Genomic DNA, 17,346 nt, shown 5'->3' with positions numbered 1-17,346 from the left:
CCTATACATTGTAGGGGGGGGCGAGAGAAGAGGGCGCAAAGGCAGCCGCATACATTGACATAATAGGGAGGGGGCGCTGCGACGAACCTTCGCCCCCCCTGAAGGGGAACCCTGCGCACGCTTATGGCCTTCGACAAGGCTCGTATCTGGCAAGCCACCCGATCGGCGAGAAAAAAGACGCTTGTTGGCTGTTATCGGAGAGCTCACTCGCTCTGATCCCGAGCTTCAAAGATGTATTTAGGACTCCGTGAAGAATATAATAAATTTCCAGGCGAGAGCTAGCGTAACTAACGGGCCCATTCACAGCAAGTGAAAGCTTTTTTATTTCTTTTTTTCCGATGAGGGCACTGCTGAAAAAAGTTTTAGGCAGTCGACTGAAATTTTTTTTGGGGCTGCAGCTGGCAATACCAGCCACACCACGTGGGTGTTTGCTACAAAGCCGAATTACAAAACTTTTCAGAGCCATGGCATAGCGGCGACCGAAATTCGCGACACCGGCACGGGTCCCACATGCTCGATTCGGCGCGCGATGTCGGAAAGCAGTAACGTTTCACCATAATCGATGTGCCGTAATTCAGGCTGTTGCCGTGCTTTCATGCGATCTTAGCCCGCAGCTATATTGCTTTTTTTGTGCGATAGCAATTTATAGACCGACGCGAATTTTTGCCTTCGCCATGATCTTCCCTATCAAGTCCAAATCGCGATTACATCACCCCACGCGTCGCATGCTCCATGTGCGAGTGAAAGTGCGCGAGCGCTGCCGACGAACGAGGCTTAAGCAGAGTGAAACGAGCGACCGTCTCTTCGCGCGATGGGCACATGGATAGGCGCCGGCGCGTTGGGAAGGGAGGGGGGGGGGTGCTGGCTGCGTGAGTCCGACAGGAAGTGCGTACTTGTACCAGCGGGCGTGGTCGCGTGCGCCGCGGTATCTTCAGTGGGGATCAGCAGACGTCATACCTTTGTAGGTGTTGTGCTCTAATTGCAAAACTTTCGTTGAAGCCATAGCAGTGGCAGATCCCGGGGGGGGGGGGGGGGGGTAGCGGCGATCGCCCCCCCCCCTCCAAACCAGCCCAGTGCCTGTCGTCCACCTCCTTTGTCAGGCTTGCTTGTCGAGTTTGCCCCCTTTGTCAAGTTGCTTTGCCTGCCACTGTCCAAAAGGGGTAAAGAGAATCTTGTCCCTGCTCTCTACCTCTCATTGCTCTACCCTTTCCTGCTTCCCTATGCACATTTCCAATGAAGGCTTCTTAGGCACCGCCATAATCCCCTCTGGCTGTTGTAAATATGCGTGACCCACCAAAATGTACTGCTGAGCGTTGGCTTCAGCCTTTGTATCCCCCCCCCCTCCATTATGTACCTAAATCCGTCCCTGAGCCATAGATCATAGATAGGGCACTTCTCTTAGTGCAGCGGCTGCGTTTCCTGAAGGAGCGAGCTGCTAGCCTATATTCATATAAAATTCCTCTTTGTTGCTATCGGATTTACTATTTTGCTCTCGCGGTGAAACTGACTCTTTTTTTCTAACGTGGGATGGTTTTCAGTGTTGTGCGTTCGTGGAGAGCAAATAGTTCGGTTGGGCAACATGATAGCAAAGGCGTTGCATTGCTCTGGCAACGCGCGAGGATTTGACAACAACCCGCAGCAGCAGAACAAGCGCAATTCCACAGTGCATTAAACCCGCATTTGTTTCGTCTTTACATGTGACACTCTGGCAAGGCATCTAACTGTGATTGCTGCATCTCAGGCTCAACAAAATTGATTTTTTTTTCACGCAAAAAATAAAAAAAAAGTTTTTTCATGTTGCCATATTAGTCGAGCATTCTTGTGGCCTTTTCAGTTTAAGATTAATCCTTCAGTAACTATGCCTTGCATGACAGGTCGAATTTCAGTTTAACGAAGTTTCGATATAACGAAGTGAGTTGCGGCTTTTACCAACTTCGCTATATTGAGGTTTATCTGTTCTATGTACTATTCAAATGGGAGTAAGTCGTTTTCATTTTCTAAAATGTGTATTAGAAAGTGACATCACCGAGCGATAGGGTCTCTACCCATCTTGACATGAAACAACTTCTGTTTCACTCAGGGAATTTCAGCAAAACACTCAGGGAAAACCTGGAAAACTCAGGGAATTTAGAAATGTCACTCGTAGACACCCTGGCATCGCTTTTGTGTAGAGCTTCCATGGCTCGATATAGCAAAGTTAGGCCACCTGTTGCTGCTTTTTTTTTGTTTCTGTGGCGCAATTTGTATTGCACAGTTAGCAGCCGAGGCAGCACACACAAACCAACAGACGTATATGTTCAATTTCATGGCTCAGAAATGGAAGCAAGTAAATCTTGGTCTTTTTCTCGGTGAAGATTACTACGACGTGGTGTTTTTTTTACTTTGCACCCTCATTTTTAATGTCGCTCCTAAAATAATGTTTTGCGTCGCAGTGCTTGCTGCCTTTGAATATGCCATTTGGTAGGCTCCCTTTGGCTACGACATTAGGCAAATAGAGAAGTGTGGAGGTTTTATTAGGAGCTTATGTTGGCTTAATTTGGTATATTGGATTATCGATATATCAATGTATTCTCCGATCCCCTTGAAATTAGATATGCAGTAAAAGGTCGTTAATTCGACACCCGTTAATTCAGAAAATCTGATAATTCGGACGCGTTCTCTGGTCCCGGCAAGCCTATGGCATCAAACTCGTTAATTCAGTCATATTTGGCCGCAAACCGGTTAATTCGGACGATTCTTGTAGCGCGCAGAGCTTGAAGCGCCGAAAATGTGCAACACAAGGAGCGAAAATGGCATTCGCGGACTACCGAAACGAGGCGGCGCAGTCTCCATTGCCATCATCATCAGCGTGAATCGGACGGTAACGAAGTTTCTGGTTGCAAGTTAGGACATTTCAGATTAGTTAAGACAGAGAGGTCTTGAGCAGCGGTCACGTGAATAAAGTTGTGAGAGGCGAAAATTGTGGCTTTTACACTGTTCTTTTGCCAAGTAAGAACAGGATTTACGTATTCATCAAGAAAATGAAAGGGCATTGACGTAATAGACATTTGTTTATTGTTTTTTTTATACTTTAGATAATTCGGACATTATTTCTGGTCCTGTGAAATCCGAATTAATGAGCTTTACTGTATCTGGGTTTGAATTTAGAGCTAAACATTCGAAAATTTCCCCATTTATTTCACTCTTATGTTGTTGCACCTGGTGTTTACTTTTACCTTAATATTGTGAACCAATTTTCGTCCTCCTTATATGACTTTTGTCGCTGTAGCCCTTTATGTGCTGATTTTGACATTGGTGCCATGTGCGGTACGTGAAAACTGCAGTGTTCGCAATTCTAGATGTCTTTGCCGACTGTGTAGACCGATTTCGTTAGTGAATCTAGACAGTCCGTGCGCGATTTTGTGCATGTCAGTTTTCAGCCTCTTCCTTTTCTCTTGCGTATCCTGATTGCAGAACGTGGGTTGGACCGGCTTGGAGCCCTGCACAGTGCATAGCAAGTGTGCTGGTCTCCATTCAGTCACTGATGACTGAGAACCCCTACTACAACGAGCCTGGCTATGAATCGGTGTGTTCTTTGCATCGCTGTTTTGTCTCTGCAAATATGGGTAGAAGTGAGTGCTAACACCAGCGGGCACTGCCAGCGAGCACTCTATCCTCTCTTGTTCTTTATTGTTAGCCTTTTTGAAGTGTGCATACTTTAGGTGGCAAATCAGTTCTCTAGAAGTCACGTCAGGTGCTGAACAATTCACAGAAGTCGTATTTTCGTGGACCTGAATGTATGTGGATCGCTCCCCCGTCTCCCGAATAGCACAAAGAACACACACACACGCATATTAGTGGTGTGCACGGGCTCCGGGTAGCCCGAAAGCCCGACCCGGCCCGCAGGCCGGGCTCGGCGGGCCGACGTATTTTCACCTCGGGCCCGGGCCGGGCTCGGGCTACTTGGAGTTTTATCGGCCGGGCTCGGGCCCGGCGCAAAGCCCGACTCAAGCCCGAAATGTAGAGAATGAGCGGGAATTGCGAGGAAGAACCTGCCACAAAAAAGCAATGCTTGCAGTTGTTCAGCGAGTGGAGCGACAGTGGTGAGAATGTAGCAGTTACAAAAGATGAGCTCTCCGATTATCTCTCTATGGAATCGCCCTCCTGTCCATCTGAAGTTTTAGTCTTCTGGAAGAAGCACCAGAGATATCCCAAGCTTGCCAGGCTGCCAAAAAAGATATTAGCAATTCCGCCGACGAGTGCAAGCAGCGAACGTAACTTCAGTTCGGCGGGCTACATAATGCAAAAGCGCCGCACTTCATTGAAGCCAGAATCGTTGGACTGCTTGCGGTTTTTGCACGACAATTTGTAATCTGTGTAATAGAGACTGTTTGACGTGTGTCGTTTGATCATATTTATGCTCAATAAAATGCCAAATTACCGGAAAACGATGTTTTGTTTTCGCAGCGAACCTTCAAAAAGCCGGGCCGGGCCGGGCCCGGGATTGTGTTTTTGTACGTCGGGCCGGGCCGGGCGGGCTCGCAGTCCTTTGCCGTCGGGCTCGGGCGGGCCTTCGACAAAGTCAGCGGGCCCGGGCTCGGGCTCGGAAGACGGCCCGTGCACAGCTCTAGAGCATATTTCATAAAGGAAATTTATTTGTGTAGTCTCTGGACTAACGACACATTGACTGACTCCATATTGGAGTCGGTGCCCATCCTGTCGAGTGCTTCTCTGTCCTGTCGTGGTAAAAAATATCATTGGAATACTTAAGTAGAATGTATCACCAACTAGACCCCATCGCGTTTTGTAAAGTCAGGACAAAAAAACGTGGATTTCCGTGCGCAAAGGTGGCTTCACTGCAGTGATTTGCAGCTATGTAGGAAAGCTAGCTTCACAGCGATACGCGAGGATCACTTTTAGAAAATTTTCCACGAATTGTTGCTGAGAGTACGAGTTATATGCGAGAAAATACGGTATATGTCAGAGGTAGAGCCGGAACGCAAACATAATGTCATAACCATGTCACGGCGTTGTTAATTTCTCGTTCGTCCTGCTGTAACTGGCACTACTAGTTTCCATTTCAATTGTAAGTCGGCCCCCGACTTGGGCCGACTAGATAAAAATAGGGACCTACAATCGTATAAATGTGGCACCTGTTTGTAGCACGAAACTACAAATGAAATCTCTGTGGATTTCTCTGTGTCATTCCTGTTTTTGTTGCCACCTTTAGGAAGATGGCCAGGCGAGGCAGCTCGATACAACACCATCATACAGCACGAGACAATCCGGGTGGCTGTCTGCAACACTGTTGAAGCCTGCCTCCAGGGCAACTCCCCGTGCCCAGCACCTCTGAGGTTAGTGTACCGTGTTTTATGAGAATCGTGGTATGTCTCGTACTGATGCTAATTAATAATTGAAGGGACAGTTTTGCAAAATGTCAACAGGCAGAGAAATGATTAGTCTAAACTTATTTTGCCTGCTGAAAGTTAGGACAGTTGATACTGGACATGCATTTGCCGACCGATAATTAGCGTGTGCATGATCGTTCGGGTGGCACTGTGGCACTGCTACTACACTCGGATACAACTTCAGAAAAAGCGGCTTTTCATTGTCAAAGGACCCTCCTCCAGCCAGTGGTGTCGCCGTGTCATCGTGACCCCATGGCAGACCGCCTTTGCGCCGCTCTCACGAGAGGAGTCACAAAGAGTGTCACAAAGAAGCGGCGACACCATTGGCTGGAGGGGGTCCTTTGACGGTGAAAAGCCACTTTTTTCTTGAGTTGTATCCTAGTATAGGCTTGTAGATGCAATGCAAGATAATGACAGAAATTCCGGGAATCTCACTAGAAGAAACGTTAATAAAAAGAATCATGACCACAGACTGTATTGACCGAAGGCAAGCGCACGTGAGTGTAGCGTTGCATTAACAAATGTGCATCAGAATCTCATACTTTTCCTTTGGCGATGTTGATGTTTTGTGTAACTAGCATTGACTGCATTGGTGGGTGAATACTTCTGGTACTGGTGATGGTGTGCCTGACACAGTGCAAAACAAGAAATGCTGACGCATCTTGGACTACTCATGTGATCCTTGAATAAGACTAAACAGGAATGGAGTTCACCTTTTCTTGATCACTCGTGAAACCTAGTCACCTTTTTTTTACTAAATGCAATATTTTGTACTAATGACCTCGGTTGACAGGTATGAACATGTGCTTTTTTATGCGCAGGGAAGTGATCTTGAAGTCTTTTCCCGACTTCTACAACACATATGAGAATGTGGTGAAGAGCCATCTCCACTTGTCCGGTTCCCCCATGAACGTGAGTGGCACTACCTTCCATTTTTCCTTTTGAATACATAGAAGGTAAACACTGAATCAATTTCAGTTCGATTTAGATTTGAGTGCAGAGAGGATTGAAGCAAAGTTTCTCTGAAATTCTAATTACTCCTGATGAATAGGGTCCCGTGTGCCTGTGCTGGCCGTCCTCTGACCGCTGACTGCCGTGTAGACTCCTGTGAAGGCGATACTGCTTTCTTTTTCTCTACCTTTACAGGTGCAGCCCTCACCCAGGACCCGGTCATTAGGTCTAATTTTTCAGATTACAAATACGAAATTTGCCATAATCTACTCTGTTCCGCAATCACAGGCCACAACTAAGTATAAATACAGTCGTCGACCGTTTATTCTGATGCTGAAAATTCGGACATGCTCGTTTATTCGGACACCTTCGTGGCACCGCCACTCGTGAAGTAATGCAATCTATGACCGAAAATTTGGACGCCCACAGTTCGCCGTTTGATTTTTCGAACTCCGGCTGGTGATCGAGTGCGTCGTTGAACGCCATGACAAGTTGTCAGCAATGTTTACACTATTTTTGATAGGTTGCCAGCACTCTAATGTTGCACTGGCTATAACTCAAGATCGTGCCAGTGTCAAAAATCCATGCAGAAATTACCGATCTCGAAGGCTATGTTTGTTGGCTACACATAACGGTTGCCTTTTGGCTTTAGCCAGTCAAGTATCCTTGAACGGCTGCCATGGACAAACAGCAGGCCAAGCCAAGCCAAGATTGGAATCGGCTCGGTGCGACGTTTGAGGTGAATGACAGCGCGTACGAGTACGATGCGGATCCTAATTCGGACAAAGAGTACAACAACAGAAGCGCTGCAACATCAACTAGCCCAACGCCGTTTCCTTTTGGCCTTTGATGGTTTGCGTTGTCAGACGTTTCTGTGGCTAGGCGTGATCTGCGTCCTGACTTTGTGTCTCGCTCCTTTGTTTGTTCCTTGGTGTGCGACGCCTGATCTGCTGAATTGCTCCGACACTGCCCGTTCCATGTGCGCCGCCAGAGCTAAAGAAATGCGGCGACTACAAGGCCCTGACGATGGCGAAAAAAACGGCGATTATTCGCCAGGTGGAAGGCAACCGACCTCAATCCGAAGTTATTTGGGAGTTTTCGCTGAGTTGGGCGATGAGATCATCCGTCAGCTACTCGAACCAGCGCATGTGGCCAGTGACTGCCGTGATGACGCACCTCCCGCACTACAGCCATCAAATGCGGATTTAGCGTAGGCCATTCCAGTGCTATTGCCGACCCACAGGGTGGCCAAATTGGCTGAAATACAGGCCGACTTGGTCGCGCGTAAGCATACATGTGTACAGACGCGCACTGACAGTTTTTTCCGGCCGCTGGGTCTTTAAAGGTGCTTTTTTCTGGTGAATCCTTTTTTTCGGACTCCCGATTATTCGGACTTTTCGGCGATTCCCTCAGAGTCCGAATAAACGGTCCGCAACTGTACGATCCTTTTCCTAACAAATTTATTAATTCAGTCATGCACGCTGCGCGATTGACATGTCATTGCATTGCACGATTGACATCTGTGCGGGGAGGGTACAGATCTTGGACTAAGCTTCAGTGCAAGAAAGTCTGATGCCATGCGGTTCCTGCCAAAGGAGGCGGCATGGGACCCGCCCCTCCTGCTGCAGAACAAGCGGATGGAGTGGGTGGACAAGTACAAGTACCTCGGGGTGACTGTGTCAACCAACTATGTATGCGGGTACAAGGAGGAACTGCATGCCAAGGCCTTGTCACATCGGGCTTTCTTGGGTTCACGGGCTCTGTGGGCCTTCAGCCCATACAAGGTCACCAGAGAGTTGGCAGTCCCTGCTCTGACCTCGGTAACGCTGTAGTGTCTCTCTCGTCTGTGACCTGGCAGGCGCTCGAGGTTTGCCAGAGGGAGCGGGTCACACAGCCTTGGGGGTGCAGGGTGACCTTGTGCGGTCGTCTTTTGAGGCGAGGGACGCAGTCGCCAAACACATACGAGAGGCGCCTCAGCAGCCTGCCAAATGGGCTTCGGGCCCAGGAGGTGTACAAGTAGGTACACTTCCGGTCGGTATGAACGAAATGGGTCGCCCTAACCCGCTCGCTATCGGAGCGGTACAGGGTGGAGGCAATCCGGCTGATGGCCTCCCTCCAGCGCAACACAAGGGAAAAGGTGCAGGAGTCGGTTAGAGGGGTGGAGACCGAAAGATGGAGGGAGTCGGGACAGGCGAAGAGGGCCCTGGCATTGTATCTGGAGGGAAAGACCAATATTGACAAGGAGGCGTTTAATGACAACTCCAGAGACAGCTGGCTACTTTGCGAAGCTCGAAGTGGTGCACTTATGACATGTTCACTGCCGAGCTGGACACAACATGCCCCTTGTGCCAGGACACAGAAGAGACAATCCAACATCGTGCTGGAGTGGACTGGCCTGCATCCTGCGGTACCTGATGCTCAGGACTCTGGCACCTCAGGGCAAAACGCAACGGACGTGACAAATAACAACAGCACGCTGTCAAGGGCTCTCAGCTTTCGCGGAAACGGCGAGCCGCCCAGCTGGGAAGCTGTGGAGGCTGTGAAGCGGTAGTTCGAGCACTGGTGCAGAAAACAGGTCGATCAAACGCGAGCGCCGCGGTGGTAGCGGCGGCTGTGATGCGCCAATGAGGGTGCACTTTTTCTATTTTCCCTTTTTCTTTCCACCTCTTTAAAATTTCTTTTAAACTTAGCCTTCATCTTCTCTTTTCTTTTTCTTTTGCCTGATCCGGCTTAGCCCGTTGATCTCCCGCTTCAAAGGGAAGAGGCAGCCGACATCATCGTCATCAACACAGTCTCTATTGCCATCGCACTCATCGACGTCACTTTACTTACTAACAGCCTTGTGCCATGGGCGGCCTCATTTTGCGTTTTTGTTGTTGTCTAGGGAATCTATTTAGGCTCCGAGCTGCTTTTTTTTTTTCTTGTTCTCGACCGTGGCCAGCGACAGTTCATCGTAGCATTCAAGAAAACAGCGATCGAGTTCGTGAAGGCACGTAGAAATCTGGTAGCACACATGAGTCTGAAGTGTGTGAAGATGCGTTGGGATGCTTGCGCAGGTGAATGCGAGTGAGAGCCGTGAGTCACAAACAGTAACTGAAATTTTATCTTTGCATGGTTGTTCTTGTGGCTCGATGTCGCCAGATACTCTTTCTTTGTTGCTTCCTGCGATGCTGGCAGCTCTGGTTACAGCGGCATGTACAGCTACGATCAGCGGACAGATCAAGTGCACCACAGAAGCATTAGCCACAGTCGGGTGCTGAAGGATCACATCACGATATGCAGCAATCGGAACAAAACTTTGTTTCTGTGCCAGACCACAGCGTATCATGAGCTGTAGACGGAGGTTGCAGGGTTTATCCGGGAGCTGCACTCGTGTCATGATTGCTACCGTTGACTTCAGAGTGCATCCAAATTAAAACTGTCAAGGTTGTCGCAACATTTTACAAAGATAATGCTCGAGCCCATCTTTTTTCTTGCTGTCATGTGGAACTTGCAAGTAAACACACGTATAAATAAGCGGTGGTTTCACTGTACACTATTTGAAATTGTGAAGACGCCTTTTGATACTTTGGCCGTTTGATGTACTTTTTTTTCCGATTTTCCGTGGTTCGAAGTTGAGGGGCTGTCCTATAGTCTGGTTTTTACGGTAACTGCCGCACTAAGGAATCCAATGTCGCTAATTGTCTCAAGTAACCATTTTTCACATGGACGATGAATGTGATTTCATTTTGTGGCGTTTTCTTGCTTTTCTTTTCCCCTTCATTTCGGTTAATTCGAAGAATTTTCGTGGTCGGCGACCTTCGAATTGTCGAGGTTTTACCATATTTGACCGCATGTAACCCCCCCCCTGAAAAGATAGTTTCACTGCATTGTTGGGCTGCTATGCCAGGAAACCACCTTTCCAGGAGAAATCCACACACTTAAAATCACATTTTAAGGTTAGAATGTACATATTACCTGCACTTCGATTATTATTTCCTTTTTTTAAGTTTAAAAGCATGTTAAGGGGGCTTATATGTTCTAAGTATAACAAATTTTACGTCTTATAACTTGGGCCCTGTCGCTATTCAAATCCTGCCACTATTCGAATTCGCTTCCACTTCGCAAAAGTGACACTCGCACACACCTAGTTCCAGTTCATAAAAATATTGTTCAAGTTAGTAGCACCATGAATAAATGCTCATTTTTTTTTATAATATGTGATATGTACTATTCAAGCTATTCGCTTCGAACCTCATGTTCACTATTCGCCCATCCCTAATGTTTTTGAACAAGTCTGCTGCATGTCCCGTTTTTTTGTCAGGTAGGAATGATGGAAACATACCAATAGTCCATAATCATGAGAGGCTTCGTTGCGGTAAAGCTGTCGAGCATGAACGTCAAGTGCATGACTTCCATTTTTCAGGATCCATTTGGCGACAAGAGAGGCGTGTACCAGTTCTCAACGCTGCTCACACGGCTGCAGAGCTTAAACGAGCAGATCAAGAAGAAAAACGAAGCTGCCAACAAGAAGGAAAAGAAGGAAAAAAAGGAGAAGTGATTGCTTCGTGTTTGGCCCTTGCTGCTTTGAGTTGTTGGAGGACAGACTTTGTACCTTTTTTTTTTCAGCCTCTGTGGCCAAGATCGGAGGCCTGTTTTACTTCTCTTTTCTTTCCGTTCCCAGGCGAGTAAAAGCTTTACATTTAATGGCTCTGTAATGTGGCCATCAAAGACAACGTACACAGTTGTTCATTTGTACTGCTCGTGATATTTCTGTACACAGTGTGGCCACCTCTGTAATAGTGTGAAACGTTGTGCTAGTCTGTTGGATTTTTTTAAAATTATTGTTATCAAAGGGTGATATCGGGTAGAGTAAGGGCGTCGAATGGTGCAGTTCCACACTGTCGCGCAGTAAATGCAGCGAACATTCTGCAGTGCGTTGAGAGCATCCACCAAGATGCTCAGAAACAGTGAGCTAACCGACCCTCTCTTCCACTGTGCCGTTTTGTGTTTGTAGTGGGGCCTTTTGTGTTTAGCTTCTGCCGCAGTTAGGTACAATTTGCTATGTTTCGTGAACGTTTGTACCAAGGCAGGAACAATATAGTTTCTTTCCAAAGGGACTTCAGTCCCTCTGCTGAATGATGGACCATTTTTCTGCATACAGTTTCCCTTACTTTTTTTTGCTTTCTAGACAGTTTGCTTTCTAGACATTTCCATGGGCTCTGAAAAACAAAAGTTAAGGCAACACTACTTGGGTGGTGAATATCTTACCGGCACCATTTTCGTGGATGTTTTAGCCACCAGAGGCCAACAGCTTTTAAAGGATTCCCCGAACCTTAACCATGCAGGATGGCTCTCTAAGTATCAAGCCAGTAGGATTGCCCACATTAAAGGTTGTTCACTTGCACCCATATGATGCAAGGTCAGAAAATGGCGGCAAACCATGTTCACTGCATTCATTACTCCAGTTACCACCATATTAGGAAGTCAACAAATGCAGGCTTGACATCCAGGAAAGAGACCGCACCGCGTTCAGTTCTCTGTGGTTGGGGTCTTAAAAACATCTCATCGACTGCCAGGTTTCTTGGAAGTACATCGCATCCATCGTGTGTTTATAATTCCTTGTGTCTAGTCCCTAGCTGGTGTGCCGCTCTCTGTCCTCATGTTGTTTGTTCAGACATTAACTGCACATGTTAAACTTATCACTCCATATGTTTTTGTTTTTTTTCTGGTTTCTGATGTGTTCCTAGGCAGGGTCGAGTCTCATGCATAATCACGGCGTCACAGCCAAGAATTTAGATGGTAGCGAGACACGTAAGTTGCGAGTGAAAAAGGTGTCCACATGTTCCAAAAATATTCAGCCCACCGCAGCTCTGGCTGGCAGGTGCTGTTCCAGACTTTATTCCAGACCTTATTGCCACTGACGAAAATAAAGCTGGGGGGGTTTTTGATGCCAAAACAACAATCTTGACTATGAGGTTGTTGTACTCCCTAGAGAACTCCTTTACCCATTGTGTATCACGTGGGATCATTTAAAGGGCATTTAAACCTATGGAAGCGTGTACATTTGAATTTCATTCAACCTCTTACCTTCTAGGTCTTCTACAAGTGGACCAGAGCTACAAAATTGGAACACGTTAGCAAGTAGGGTGTGCAAATAGTGATCTTCGAGACCAAGTCAAGTATAAATTGAATAGTGTCAGGAGCTAATCGAATAGCTTATGAATGCTGAACAGCTGTTTCTGCAATTACCTAAAGGATGTTAACATTCTGGTGTTCATAATTTTAACGTTAAAACCACAGAGCGCAACAGAAGAGTGCAAGATGTTATTAGGCTAGTCAAGGGGCCTAGCCTGTTCGCACTCAGTAAGCTGTTATCTATCCCTATACTATGCCCATGTGGATGAAGTTTGTCGCATTTTTGTGCCCAATTTTGTTTGCTTTGGTGCAGTTGACATTTTGAAGTACACTTGTAAGCTGTTGGAAAACGACCCATTTACGAAAAACCGGCTATACGGATTGGTTAGGTCACTATTTGATATGGTATTAAATTTCTTTTTTTAATATTCACACCCCCCATTCATGAGACCTCACCCTGGCATTTCGGCTAAAGTAGTGCTGGGGTGCCTCTTCTTGGAACATGTGGCACTTTATATACTGTACAGTGAACTTCATTGTAAGAGAGTATTTGTTGTCGTTGCTGTTTGTGTGAGGAGTTTCTTTTGAAAAGAGATGTGCCAGGTGGGCACACAGTGTTTCAAAGCGCTGCACGAAAACGTGTGTTTGCACATGTATGTGCAATTTGGTCTCGTGATGTCGCGCTTGCCTCGCTTGTATAGTATGCACTCGTATGTGTCGGAGATCTGAATTGTTGAAACTGACATTATAAATAAAGATGGTAAAATAAAATTGGTGCCTGTTTTATTTCTCTTCACTCGGCATGCTTTGGAGTCTTATGACGTGGCTGAGATGTGGGTGGCCCCTTGCTAAACTTAAGAGGTAGCTGCAGTTTAATGACAAAGCTTAACTCAACGGTTTTTCACTAAGAAATGTATTGCAGCAAGAAAATCTTTTACTAAAGGGGTCGTGAAACGTTTTCCGAAAATTTTCAACGACGTGTGTATTCGTAATCCTGGCCATCCGTTCATTACTATACCTCGACTCGTTTCATCGTCCGGGTTCATTTAATAACTATAAATCACAATTACAATTTCCCAGCTCACGTACCCCTCAACTGTACAGCTGACGTCACTTTAAGTCGGCCAATGAAAAGTCTCTGTCGTCGACAAAACATGGCGCAGTGATTCCACTCCTGCGCCAAAGTGCGCCCAATTGTATTTACTGCGCCATCCTGATAATATCGACGAAAATTGCGCCAAACTGCGCCAAAGTCTCGGGTTTGGGGGCGTCTATCACCGGCATTCATTCTAAAAAGACGGCGTGCAAACACGGACACAAGAAAGAAGTCAGGACACCACAAACGCCGACTAACAACTGAAGAGACGCACAACGGCTGAAAAGAAGGCACGAAAACTTATCTGCGCATGCCCATCCAACAGGCGAACCTATCAATCCGGCACGCGTGGCGGTCTACGTGGAAGATAACTGTTAAGGCATTTGACTTCATCTTTATGCAAGTTAATCGACGGTTGGCTCACGCATGTGCTACCACTATTCTCGATATGCCATGCTTCAATCGTCAGGCGCGTTTCTTCATTTCTATGCCGGTACAACACTGCGCATTCATCAAGTTTTGGCGTGATCTCGACAATGTAGGATAGATTAGAAGGTGAGCCTCCTGTTAGCGATCTCTTATGTTCTAATAATCTCTGGTTGATGCATCGGCCCGTCTGTCCTACGTAGAAGCGGCCGCAGCTAAAAGGGATCTTATACACCACACTCGTACGGCTTCTTTCTTGTGTCCGTGTTTGCACGCCCTGTCTTTTTAGAATGAATACTTACCAACTAGCTCAGCTCTCTTTTTCTATCACCGGCAATCGCATCGCCGGCGCGTCAGAGCATGCGCAGCTCGATCTTGGGGCTGCCAATAAAGTCGCAGCCATAGACCAAGAATTATTCCGCTGAATAAATAGCGCTCGCGCGTGCGTTCCGAGTAAGCCACGATGCCATGCACGGTGCCGACGCAGCTTCTGTTCTACGAGTCGGCTCGACAGCAAAACGCGCTCTCCGCAGAGGCTCGTGACGTCTAGGCTTATCGGTAGCGAGAAAGTGCGACGGCGATTCATCGGCGGACGTCGTCTGTCCCAGAAACGCTGCTGATAGCTCGTTTCAAGCGTCGCACGGCACGTAAGGGAACAATGTTCAGTAATAACTACATGTGTGCCGCTAAAATGTCTGTCACTTCTGTTTCCGGACATCGCGGAATGAAATCTGGGATCGCTCGCAATAGATATTATCGAATTTTCCTTGCTTCGCGTTTATGGAAGAGCACGCGAACGGTGGAAACGCGTTGACACTTTTCCTCAGATATACTTTATCCATGGATCTTCATCTCCTTCCGTCAGCACGTCCGAGTTTGTAATCACTCTGCGGTAAATACCCCCTAAAAGGCCATGCCCTTTCGAGCTCACGTGCTAGGGTTCCAATTCGAATTTTTTGCTTGCTTTTCTAAAAATGTCATCTCATTTGTGAAAGCATATCTCCTGGTCGGAGCAGTCGCAAATGCGCAGCTGTCAGTAGCGGGCCCGTCGCTGACGGCCCATAGTGAAGCGGCTACGCCATGTTACACGTCTATCCCTCGCTTTCAGGGCTCAATAGCTAACGGTTAAAAAAAAAACTCTGTTTCACTTAAGGGCGAAGCAATGAATGCGATACCAAAAAATTGTATTGTTAAACTAAGTAAGGCTAGCAGCTAACTCTTTTGGATCCGATCTCGCGTAACTCAACAAAATGCTGGTTTAAGGGAATATGGCCGCTCCAGGAACCTGAGCGTTTCTTGCTCTGAGTTCTCTAAACGCGAAGTAAGCGTTGAGAGCACAGCAAGTTTACGAGCCGTCTCCTGATGCCTCGAGATAGCGCGCGCGCAAGCGACTGCGCTCTTCGAACGATGCTGCCCCCTCCCCCTCCACTCCCCTGGCGTCCCTTCATGCTCCTTACGAAAGACGGGCGGGGCGTTTCCTCTCTGTTTGATAAGCAATCGATGGCAGGCCCGCACGCGGGAAGATGTTATCTCATGCGCTGTCCGTGCGACGGAGACAGACGACCGGCTAGTTTAATCTCCGCTTCAGCCGCGTTCGTCGCCAGCGCTCGCGAGCTTTTACCCGCGGCTAGAATGCGCGTGGTGATGTTATTAATTTGGACTTTATATGGAAAATTACGGCAACGGCGACGGCAAAAGTATGCCGAGAGTGGCCATATAATTGATATCACAATAAAAATTTTAAAAAGTTGAGGAGCCATTTCACTCTGTGAAGTGGATAAGCGAAGCTCTTTCGCGCATGGCACAGAGGTGATATGGTGGAGGACAGTTTGGTATGTAAGGCCAGGCTGTTAACGTTCAATACACAATATTAATGCGAAAGCCTTAGATGCTTTATCAAACACGAAAATTGACCGTCGGCGGCGTCAATCAATTGATGCAAAAAATATCATGTTATGGCGTCAGCATCACGTCATAGATCGTCAAAACTCGTTACGTCATCATGGCGCCTATAGTACCGTGATGTCATGTGATGACGCCATCACATGACATCGTCACTTTACACTGCTTCCGTGATCGGTGCGCCGATCATGGAGCTAGCGCAAAACCAGGTGAGGTGCAGTAAGCTTGCAGAGAGGGAGGGGGAGCATGAACCCGTCGATCGAGAAGAAAAAGAACCTGGCTTTCGTCTTGGGGTTGTCTTAGGGAATGCATCAGGGACAGTGTGGCTCTTTGGGATTGAGGCACTGCTGTACATCACGGCGTTTGTCATGTCTGCTGATAACCACATAGGTGTATTTAGAGTGTTATTTCATAAAGTACAATTTTCTTGACCCGGTGTTCTGTTTATTTGCTAGTGTCGAAAATAATGGCCGAAGAGATTAATCCAGAACACTCAACTGCATGAGCCCTTATTTTTTCATTAGCGAGTGAAATATGGAGTTCTCCTGAGCATAGGCGTGCGCAGGGTTCCCCATAGGGGGGGGGGGGGCGAAGGTTTATCGCAGCGCCCCCCCACTTACCTTACTAAGTCAATGTATGGGCAGATTTTGGCCCCCCCCCTCTTAGGTGACTAGAAGGGTCAATGTGCGGGGCAGATTTTGCGCCCCCCCTCTCTTAGGTGATCAGGGGGGGGGCGCCCCCCTGCCCCCCCTGTGCGCACGCCTATGCTCCTGAGATGATTTTTACCATAAGATTTGCAATGAATCGAAATATTTCTAGCCTTCATAAGAGCCCCATAATAATATTCAGGTGCTTGAATGTTAATGCAATATGCTTCTGTAGTGCACTCCAGGATGTAAAATTCGCTGCTCCGGAGTGCTCCCAAATGCAAAATTATCTGCTTCAAAGTGCTCCAAGGTGAAAATTTTGCTGCTCCAAAGTGCTCCAAAACGGAAATTTTGCTGCTCCAAAAATTGCTCCAAATCAGAAGTCCTTAGTAGCATCACTGCATGGCGACGCAGCAATGTTTGCTGAGCGATCGCTGACCGAGATTCATAGCATCGTACCGTTTCGATTGTGACGTCGGCAGCTTGTGAAAGCGAACGTTGTTTCCACTTTGATAAGGTGTACGGCACTAGAGTGACCTAGAGTAGGGGGAGTGTCCAAAGCGCCGGCTCCAGCGTGGGCCTTTTGCGGTGAACTACCGCGCCGCGCCGCTGCTGCGCCGGACCCGTTATAATAACATAGATTTAATCAGTGTAGATAAGGTATTAAGCCAACTTGAAACAAGGAAGTTTTGTTTTGTTTTGTTTTGTTTTCTTCCTTCGAGCCTGGTGGCAGACATGTCACCGCCCCGTTATAAAGGGGACGCTCATAGCATCCATCAATCTGTCCATCGTTAGGACCCGCAGACTTTCCACTCGCGGA

The 17,346-nt window shown here is 47.3% G+C and overlaps 3 protein-coding genes across 6 annotated transcripts in view; 1 reads left to right on the top strand and 2 right to left on the bottom strand.

The window, feature by feature from the left end:
• Nucleotides 1-11,498, top strand: part of LOC119393983 (ubiquitin-conjugating enzyme E2 Z) — a gene marked incomplete in the record, with an annotated part of 162,269 nt that extends 150,771 nt beyond the window's left edge. The window contains 3 exon segments of the mRNA XM_037661195.2: nt 5,214-5,333; nt 6,209-6,299; nt 10,744-11,498. Coding sequence (XP_037517123.2) covers nt 5,214-5,333; nt 6,209-6,299; nt 10,744-10,878 — 346 coding nt within the window.
• LOC119394827 (sulfide:quinone oxidoreductase, mitochondrial-like) overlaps nt 1-17,346 on the bottom strand; it is a 345,577-nt gene that overhangs the window by 72,641 nt on the left and 255,590 nt on the right. The window lies entirely within an intron of this gene.
• LOC119393978 (CRISP/Allergen/PR-1) overlaps nt 1-17,346 on the bottom strand; it is a 329,781-nt gene that overhangs the window by 116,188 nt on the left and 196,247 nt on the right. The window lies entirely within an intron of this gene.

This window comes from Rhipicephalus sanguineus, chromosome 5 (genome assembly GCF_013339695.2).
Source record: "Rhipicephalus sanguineus isolate Rsan-2018 chromosome 5, BIME_Rsan_1.4, whole genome shotgun sequence".
Taxonomy (NCBI): Eukaryota; Metazoa; Arthropoda; class Arachnida; order Ixodida; family Ixodidae; genus Rhipicephalus; species Rhipicephalus sanguineus.
Note: the sequence above shows the minus strand (reverse complement) of the source record. Positions and strands in the feature narration are given on the sequence as shown.